At 37.2% G+C, this 10,426-nt stretch overlaps 1 protein-coding gene across 1 annotated transcript; it reads left to right on the forward strand.

Annotated features, from left to right (window-relative positions):
- The first annotated feature begins 1,782 nt into the window (after positions 1–1,782).
- LOC113280647 lies at positions 1,783–5,786 on the forward strand. The gene is made up of 7 exons (XM_026529247.1): positions 1,783–1,899; positions 1,989–2,069; positions 2,225–2,305; positions 3,865–3,904; positions 4,102–4,460; positions 4,593–5,309; positions 5,520–5,786. Exons 1-7 carry the CDS (start codon positions 1,783–1,785, stop codon positions 5,784–5,786), a joined length of 1,662 nt encoding a protein of 553 aa, XP_026385032.1.
- The last annotated feature ends 4,640 nt before the right edge of the window (positions 5,787–10,426 follow it).

Genomic DNA, 10,426 nt, shown 5'->3' on the forward strand with positions numbered 1-10,426 from the left:
AAAAAAAAATGAAAAAAAAAAAGAAAAGAAAAATAAAAAAAGATTTGCATTTAGGATTTATTTCATCAATAAAGCCATGAGGAAGAAAAATCTATAAAGAAGTTTCAAGCAACAAAGAATTAGAGGAACAGAGTTATAAATTGTCGAAGTTCTACGAAGTTCAAGAGTTTATCATCGACGGTTGAAGTCCGAAGACCAAGAAGATAAAGAAGACGAGCCGAAGACGTTTCTATTGGATGCTGTGAGAGTGGTGCTATCATTACTGCTGATCGGATGTGAAGGTGGTAAGTACTCTCATCCTTTATACAGTGGTTGATTTCCTTTCTTAGAGATCATCAGAAAAAAAGTCTTTTATTTTCCACGATTTTGTGGGGTCTCCAAAAATAATTCGGAAGGTTTCCTTCCCACCATTCAACGTGTGTAGGATTTCTCTCTTCATTCCTACCTGCACACATGTGAGACCATAAAAAAACCATCTTATTGAGTGCAATTATCATGAAATTCTTTTTGGTGAGGCAGAAGTCAAGGCGAAATGCTTATTGATCGCTCTCAAACACGCGTTCTCTCATTATGGTGTGATTATTTCTCACTCAGCATTTAAGATTGAGAATATGTTCTTTGGTATTTCTAACTTCTTATTACTAGCATGCAGAAACTCTATGTCCTCATAACTCTTTGGATGCTCGGGAAGCTGAAACTCTTTGAAGTTGGATCAGGTTTTGTGGGTATACCTCTCGTAAGCCCTCACGAGACTATAACTCGTCCACTAGGGACACCTAGGGGTTTAAAGGCTTGTTGCACGTGCTAAGTGCAATCGGGTCCTCAACGACAGATATTTGTTTTATTTTAGGTTAGATAGTTTGCTCGAGGACTAGCAAAAGCCAAGTGTGGGGGAATTTGATAAGTGCATATTTCTATATATTTGGTGTCAATTCCATGCTAGTATTTGTTGGTTTTCTTGCAAATTATTGTATATTACGCTTGTTTTCTCTTATTTGTGTTTTCTTAGGTAAATCATCCAAAAAGAAGTGAATTTGCGCTTAGTTGTGCAATAAAAGAAGCTAGCTACAAGTAAGGAATGGTCAAAGACTAACTGGAACTCAGTCAAGTACAAGATTTCTACTTTTCATTTTGTAGAGAACGAGAAGACAAAAGCAATGGCGAAAGAACAGAGTCATTCGGAGTTCGTATGAAGAAGTTATGAGCAAAACAAGAACTTAGAAGGCTAAAAGGGCTATTGGTACCCTCACTATTCGTTAAGGGGCACCTCATGTTAAGGGGCTGACATTTTCCAAGGAACTGCTAAAGGCAGTTCGGTCTTTTACAAGGGGGAAATAGGAATACAAAATCTGATGAAGGCACCCGCCTTCATTACTCAGGGCACCTCTTCTTCTTCTCTAATATGAACATGAAGAACATGAGCAGTTCTTAATGGTGGTCATCATGATGATCATGATTTCGATGGAATTCAGAAGAAGGTATTCCGGACTCTTACATACATCACTAGGTTCCTGGGGACGATAGAAAGCATGGGTATTGTCCTGATTTCGATTAATCAAATCATACTCGAATTTGTAAGTGAATTATTGGTTGCTGCCATTATCCTAGCTTGGAGATGAAGAAGATTGCAGGCCTACGAAGTCAGTAAAGATATGGTTGCATTCGAGCTTGGTTTGCTAGCATGACAGAGCTCAGCAATGGGTTTAGAGCAAGGAGCTTGGTGATGGGTTCGAGTACGAGACGGGAATATATTGAACGGGTTTTTGCTGCCATCATCGAGAGATGAACTGGAAGGTGCTGCCATGGACGAGCAAGGTCTGTGCTCGACAGGAAGAGATGAAAGAGGAGATTGCTGCCATTGGCAGTGATAAGAAGAATGATCGGAGACGGCATGGAGCTGTGAACGAGGAAGGACGTGTTCAATGGGAAGACAGGGAATGAAGATGGCTCGGTGATGGTGATCGAGTTTGAGGAGTTGGTGATTGCAGAGATGGTTGGGCACTAGAACGAAGCTCGGAGCTATGGACGATGGCAGTAGTGGAGAAGTTCGTGATGATCACGATGATGTTGTTTGATTAGTGATAATGGAGTGTTCATGGAGAAGAGACATGGAACAGAGCCTCACTGTGGTTTGCTGGAGAACAAGCTTAGGATGATGGAGCTCGGGTTGATGATCATGGAAGGAAAGATAATTTGTTACTGTTGCTGCTGACGTCATTTGCAGGGAAAGAATGGGAAGATGTGTGGTGGAGCCGACCGGAAGAGACAAGCCCTGACTTGTCTCAGTTGGCAGCTTTTGAAAGTGGTAATCTGGCGTAGGGAGGATCATCAAGTTGGAAGTATAACTAGCACCAGAAGAAGACACTTCAATCTACACGGGTCCCGCTATATTTTGATCCAATAAGAAAGCATTTACATCTTATTAAGCTGCTCCATGTTACATTGTAGCAGAAGTATTTACTTTACCAGCACATGCAACTTCTGTCTCTGACTTCGTACAGTTATCGATTGCAAGATTTTCGTGAAGTGGTCTGCACGCGAAGGAAGAAAGAGGCGGCTAGGATATCCTTTCACATTACGAATTTGTGGATTAGTGGAGGGATTCATAGCCTATAAATAGCAATGGAGAGTTTCATTCAAAAACACTTCTTCTTTTACATTTTCTCTCCAGGGAGAAAGATAGAAACATAGGGGCAGCTTTTGTCTTTAATTCCTTTTTCTTTATTAATTTGTTAATATTGTTTAATTATGAGTAGCTAATCTTTTAATTGATTAGGGATGATTTCAAAGTCCTAAATGAAGCAATATTTTCTTTAACCACGTTTATTTTAAGTTTTATTATATTATTAATTATCTTTATTATTTTTATTTTCTAAGAATATTGACGGGTTATCTAAAATGATCAATTAAATTAACCAATCAATATTTCTTCTACTAGTTTAGGGTTGTGTGATACGTGTAATTGTCATATCAACTCTTTACACAGTAGTAAATCGCAAGAGCTGACAGAGGGATTTTGCTAAGCAATTGTGTGTAAGGATAACACTAGTAAGCAGACCGAGCTTATGCGTCTGATGCTGGGATCAACCTGATTCACACAGTGTAAAGCATTCGACTAATTTACACCTTGAGAGCTTATTCTTGGTGGGTTGGTTGGATAGAATCTGGTAGTCGAGCGCTTCCGTATCCAGTGACAGTAGGAATCCGGGAGATAACAGAGCTTATTGCTGTTCTACGGTTGGTAACAATATAAGTTCAACAAGAAATAAATTTGCATTTAGTTAGGCTTCGGTTCAGTGACGGCGAATGATTCCCTAGTCATCTTTCTCCTTATTGTTTTAAACCAATATTTATTATTCTGTTTTATTAGTTACTTTAATTTGAAAATCTAAAAACCCCATTTTAGTTACTTTTTAAACGAATAGAAACTCCTGCTCTTCGTGGGAACGAACTCCTTGCCATTATATTACCAGTTAATTGTGTGGAAAGAAGTAATTAATTTGTTGCGTTAACGACGCGCATCAAATTTTGGCGCCGCTGCCGGGGAGCAGTCGGTAGCTTTTAGTTGTTTTATTTCTTTTAATAATTCTATTTAGTACTTTTGTTTTTAGATTTTTCTTTAATTTATTTTTCTTTTACTTTTAGTTGTGATTCCTTAATTTATTTTCTGTTAATATTTATTTTAATTTTATTTATATTATTATTGTTATTTTACTTTTATTTTTATTTTCAATATGTATTAATATTATTTTCTGTTAATATTTGTTTCTATTCATATATATATATAAAAAAAATCTATTTTAGTTGATATTTATTTTGTATTTTAATATTTTCTAGATTTTACTGTAGTTTTTCTTGTTTCAGGTACTTAATCTCTGGCACCTAAACGGTGGGATTACGAAAGGTGCGGAATCACAACTCGCAGGGGAAAAATACTGCAAGAACGTCAACAGTCGCAACAAGAATCATCTACTGAAGAGATGGTTAATACAGACGACGAGAGAGATCCTCCACCACCTCCACCACAGGAGAAGAAGCTACGAGAGTTAACATCTCCATGCTTAGATGCGCAACCATTGTGTATTACTTTAATTGACACAGTGGAGCTGAAGTCGAGTCTGATTCATCATTTACCGAAGTTCAAGGGACTTCCGGGTGAAGATCCAAACCGTCATCTTCAAAATTTCCAGCACAAGATGACAAGTCTTAGGCAAGGTACCGAAGACAGTGATACAGCAATGCTGCAAGCTTTTCCGTTCTCTTTGATAGATATGGCGGAAGAATGGATGTATTATCTTCCCCCAGGGAGTATTACAACATGGAGTGAAATGAATAAACTATTTCTTGAGAAATATTTTCCTGCTTCCAAGGCGGCCGTTGTTCGCAAGGAGATTAGTGGCATTCTGCAGATTACCGGAGAATCTCTTTATGAATATTGGGAGAGGTACAAAAAGTTGTTGGCAAGCTGTCCTCACCACAACATATCTTCAACACTTATTATCCAATACTTTTATGAAGGATTACTTCCAGAACAGAGGAATTTGATTGATGCAGCTGCTGGTGGTTCACTTACTGAAAAGACAATCTCACAGGCAACAAGCTTGATTGAGAGCATGGCTTCGAACGCTCAAAAATTCTACACCAGAAACAACTCAAGTGTTAGAAGAGTTAGCGAGATAGGAGAATCTACACAATCAGAGCAACGAATAAACAACATCGAAAAGGTAGTGCAAAGAATGGCAGCAGTAATTATTCCTACATATGAAGAAGAGTCTGAACAGGTGAATGTTGTGTTCCCTAATCAGAGGCCAGGATATAATCCATATTCTAATACCTACAATCCAGGATGGAAAGATCACCCCAATTTCAGCTACGCAAACAAGCAAGCTGCAGCTCCTAACCCATATGCTCGGCAAGGTGGTTTTCAACAACCACAAATCCCGTCACAGTCGCAATCTCAAGTTCCCAAGGATGACGTATCTGAGAAGATGATTACTATGATGCAAGGTCTCTCATCTATGTTCCAACATAGTCAACAGAAGACCGACTCTGCGATTAAAGATCTACATACTCAGATAGGGCAAATGGCAACTGAGATTAATCAACTGAAGGCGCAAGCATCAACAAAGCTTCCATCACAAACTTTTGTGAATCCAAGAGAGAATGTTAATGCAGTACTTTTGAGGAGCGAAAAGCAGACAGAAGAGCCAAAACAACAAGAAAAGGCTAGTCACGATTTTGAAAAGGAAGTAGAGGTGGAAACTTTTCTAAAGGAAAAGCCAACTTCAACAGGCCAAACTAAGGACACGGTTCCTACTTTTACCACACCACCTCCTTTTCCCAGTCGTTTTGCCAAGTCAAAGAAGCAAGCTCTAGACAAGGAGATCATGGATATTTTCAGCAAGGTGCACATCAACATTCCATTTATTGAGGCCATCAGAACGGTACCCAGGTATGCCAAGGTTCTGAAGGATTTGTGTACAAGGAAGGAAAGGTTGATTGCTAACGAGATCACTCAGGTGGGAGAAAGTGCTTCAGACATGTTACTAAAAAAGATTCCTACAAAATTCAAAGATCCTGATGGTTTTACAGTGCCAATTAATATTGGTGAGAGACGGTTTGAACGTGCTTTGCTTGATTTTGGAGCATCCATAAGCGTGATGTCAGCCGATGTTTATGATTGTTTGAACCTGGGAGCGTTAAAAGAGACGGGGATTATTATTCAATTGGCTAATAAGTCTAACATATATCTAAAGAATTTCTTATGTATAATGTTGTCGAGTTAATTGCTGCAAGGCAAAACTCCGACAGGATGAACGGCATCCTGCATGCTATTACCCCAAATCTTCAACATCATGTTGCCTTGTGCACGACATCTAAAGAAGCTTGGGATACTTTGGAAAGCGTATTTGAAGGTAACCCCAGTGAAAACGAAGCTAGGCTTAAAAACCTTAATTCTGGATGGGAAGACCTTTATATGACAGAAGAAGAATCGTTTGTCAATTTTTATCACAAACTGTCTGAAATTGTTAATGCATCATGTGCATTGGGTAATACCATTCCTGGAAAGAAAATTTTGATGAAAATCCTCCGATCGCTTCCATCCAGATACGAATCCAAAAAACATGCCATCGTTGAGGGAAATAACCTTAATACTCTTTTGCGAAATACACTTGTCGGAAAACTTAGAAATTTCGGTCGCGAATACATGTTAAGAGATGACCATCAATTGTCTAGCAATCATATCAGTTCTCCTGATTGTAAGACCTGTCGTCCTAAATTGACAAACGAGAAAAGTGAGAATTGCTTTATTTCTATGTTGTCTCTGTTTATATAGTAACTTAAGAAAATACTCAGACGTAGCAAAAGAAAGTCTCAAAAAGAAACTCCGTTAGTCAATGTAAAGGAGTTTATTGTTCTGAGGAAATCTATGATTGCTCTCACAGTCTTTTTTTCTGAAAATCATTCTCACAATTCCTTCATGACATGTCCGTTTATGTCTCATGATTGGGGTCAGCAAACCTCTCCAGATTTTGTGTCGAACTCCAGAAGTTTCTCGGAGAAGGCTCTACCAAATCTCTTTGTTCATTTGAGTTCATCTCAGGATAATCTTAGCATGATAAATCAAATTCAGTCCTGCCCGGCTAACCGTTGTATGCATAAAAAGAAAAGTAAATCTACCTTTCATCAAAAGGTGTTTTCAAAAACGGTGCAGGATTTGCAAAGATATGCAGTCAAGTTTTTAAAAACTGTGATTACAATGCATACGAAAGTTCTTCATAACTCTCATTTTCAAATGGATAAGCAGAAACCTAATGGAATGGGTGGTTTCTCTCTTTGCAAAGATTATCCCAGTTCAACCTTGGATTGGAGGCCTTACGCTCAGTAATCTTGTTGAAAAATGATTATTGTGTTCTCTTCCTCTTATACAAGAATCATGATATACAAGGAGACTGTAATATAATCTTGTTATTTTCTGTTTGAGGTTTTATCAGGTCTTGTTCGTGAACGACTTCAGCTTTTTGGATAACCAACTTCTGTTAGGGTTTGGTAAAAAGGGTGTTTCTGGGAATTCTACACCTTTATTCCTTTTTAAAAGCTCTACCTCTTCAGCACTCTCATTTCATATTATCTATCATGTCCTCCTCTAGTCTTTCAAGTAAAGAAAGTGATGTATGGACAGTTCTATTTCCTTCGAAGAAGATTCGTTTCGATTCTTCTGACAATGAGATGTGCTATGACAAACGTGTCTCTTCTTCTAATGAGAATCATACTGTCTCTCAGTTTGATAAACTCTCTTTAACCATGAATCTCGTCTTGGCACAAGTTTGTGCTCTGAAAAATGAACTTGAAGGTTCTTCCAAAAGACTTGAGGAGAAAATGGATAGTCTTGATCAAAGATTGACCTAATCAAAGATGAGCTTGACGAATATAGGGAATACGAGAAGAATATTCAAGGTAAGTGAAATGATTGTTAAGAGGTATAGATACCTAGTAAGTCTTTTTTTTTGGTTTAGTTGGAAGAATAACTAGTGTTTTCAATAGCGATGATTGTGACTACACATAGCTATTTTTGTTTTCATCTTCTTATGTTATTTTTTAGGTTTATTGGTTTTAAATTCTAAAAATATTTGGAGGATGATGTTATTGCAGTATTGATCTTTATGATTTTGTGATATTGCAATTTGATTATGGGATATGTATTTTTTGCGTCCGTGAACTTGAAGGTCCCATATGCTATCAAAAGTAAAGTCATTCATGAATTGGTATTCGTATTGATGAAAGGACGAATGGACTTTTGACAAATACAAAAGTTATGCCTATGCAGTCATGTATTTGATGGAAAATAGGATAAAAAAATTTGTGTGACCAGGATAAAGTCTATTATATCGTTATGATGGAAAATAGAATAGATCCTTGTATATTATCCACGGTATTGATCTTCGTTGATCCATTCTTTTTGTATTACCGTGAAGGCTCCATTGTGTGTATTATGTTGAGCACGATACAACTAAGTCGATTTTTCTTATTGGCTTTGTTGGTTGTTCCACAAGATGTTATATGTTGAGCATTATGAACTAAATTACTCATCTTGGTTGTTATTTAGTTATTTGCTCCGAAAGTATTCTTTTGTCGAGCAAAACTTTTGACAATTAAATTGATTACTTTCGTGATTAGTTTGGTTTTTTGTATTCCAACTATATTAATTAAGGGTTCTCTTGTAATTAATCTAGTGGAGTTTTCATATATTCCACAAGTTCTTGTGTTGAGTATATGAACGGTTATACTAATCATGTATTATTGGTTAATGTAGTCGTATATTCCGTAAGTTTTTCCTTATGTTGAGTATGTGAACGATTAAGTTAGTCATCACCGTATGATTACCTTCGTCGTTGCTTCATAAGTTTACTTATGTTGAGCACTATCAATTAAATTGATCACTTTTGTGGTTTGATTTAGTTGTGTATTCCAATTAGATTAATCAATTAATCATGGGTTTACTTATGATTAATTTGGTTGAGTTTTGGATATAGAAAATCATTCCTATGTTTTTTGGTGTCCAATTAAAAATCCTTCTTTTCTTTCGAAATTAAGGTCGCTCTTGTTGTTCTTTCGGGAATGACATAAAATGGGGGAGAGTTCTTTTGAACTTGTGCTTAATGGTAATATCTTGTGGGGTGTGCGGCTGTGGAATTTTATAGGGGTTATCTTGTGTCTTAAAACTCCTGATGAATGCATTTAGATTCGGCTTTGTGATTGCATCTAAATTAAGTTTGTATGTATTTTTCATTTAGTCTATGAAACATCTCTTCTCGGAAATTTCATTAGGATCCCGTTCTTGTACCTTTGCCAATTTTATTGACACAAAGGGAGAGAATTAATGTGTAGTTCTACTACATATACATATGGTTATCGGATCATTGTGTAAGGGAGAGTGGTTTCCATGTGAGATGGAGTATTGACTAAGGGGGAGTGATACATATCACCGTAGTATTATTGTTAAAGTCGTGATGCAATTGGACTTTGATGTTACATAATAATACTATGTCACTGTATAATGATGATAGAGAATCTCGATTTCTCTCATTGTTATAGCTACGGATCTTCAACAACGGTGATGCTAAACTTACAACCTTTGGGATCATTGGAGTACTTGGAAGGACAAAGATTTCAGGGAACGTTGAATATTAGACTATGGAATAGGAGCCACTAAAGTTTATATTTTTTGTATTCCATATGTATTAATAGTTTTGTCACTAAAATTGACAAAGGGGGAGATTGTTAGAGCATAGCTCGGTCGACCTCGCATGCGTTGCTATCTCAAGAATGTTTGTCAATGTTAGTGATCAAAACTATGAGTCTTGGTTTCTAGCCTACATAGCTAAGTGTCGGACTAGGATAGAAAAGTGTAGTTGAGATCAAGGACTTCATGGAGATTCATCATACAACGACGAAGATCTACTCAAGGAACCGTGGAACTTCAACAACAAAAAGGTATGTGAACACTTGAACTTATCTATCACTCAAAAGTCTATCTCTTCTATCTCCTACTTCTTATGAGACAAAGGTCGTATGCTATATAGACTGGATCATACACATTTGATATTTCGAGACGAGTATATCTCGCCTATCTATATCTCGAAATCATATGTTGGGTAAAGCGTTTCGCTTTGACCGGGTTTATCTTCACCTAATGACGAAAGTCATATTTTTTTTATCACTTTGAAAATCACTTTGACGAGAAATAGTGCAACAACTATATAACGTCCTCTAAGAATGTTTCAATGGTTGGAATGAGAGTTTAGGTCAATATAACCAATGATGGATATAAGCATTGTGTGGTAACACATATGTGCATAAGTCTTATTCCTTAATCCGAAGTTTATGAAATTTGTTGATTGAGAGAAACCGGAGGAATTGGCTTTGCCAAGTCCGCGAGCTGAGGGAAGTTCTCTTGCCGAGAATTTCTGCTAGGATTTTCCAAAAACTCGTTTGCGTGTTTAGTCCGTGAACTCAGTCCGCGAACCTAGTCCGCGAACTGGCGGAAGTTTCCTTGCCGAGATTTTCTGCTGAGTTTGGAAAACTCTGCCGGTTGCCTTAAGTCCGTGAACTTGCTTGCGTACTTGAGTGGGTTATGATCTAAAGATGTGCTCTGAACATGAAACTTAAATTACTAAGAAATGCAGTATGCAAACCGTGGCTATAAAGTTCATGAGCCGATTCAATCGAATCGAATCATCTTTGTTTCAATTGTGTCTTGTGTAGTTATATAAGATCTCATAGCAATTGAACAACTCTCTAACTAGTTCATTAGAGTCAATTGAACTATTTATGGTGAAGAAGAACAAGGTAAATATGAAATGCTCATATGGTTAACCTTTTGGGTTACTATGTTAAACCAACACACACGTACACGTTTTGGATC

The sequence above is a fragment of the Papaver somniferum genome, chromosome 5 (genome assembly GCF_003573695.1).
Source record: "Papaver somniferum cultivar HN1 chromosome 5, ASM357369v1, whole genome shotgun sequence".
NCBI classification, from domain to species: domain Eukaryota; kingdom Viridiplantae; phylum Streptophyta; class Magnoliopsida; order Ranunculales; family Papaveraceae; genus Papaver; species Papaver somniferum.

Excerpts from the sequence above, each read along its gene's own strand:
- LOC113280647 (XM_026529247.1), top strand. The coding sequence starts at position 1,783 with ATGAACTGGAAGGTGCTGCCATGGACGAGCAAGGTCTGTGCTCGACAG. Across the intron at positions 2,306-3,864 it reads GTTGGCAGCTTTTGAAAGTG|GTACTTAATCTCTGGCACCT; the intron begins GTAATCTGGCGT and ends TTCTTGTTTCAG. Across the intron at positions 3,905-4,101 it reads AAACGGTGGGATTACGAAAG|TGGAGCTGAAGTCGAGTCTG; the intron begins GTGCGGAATCAC and ends TAATTGACACAG.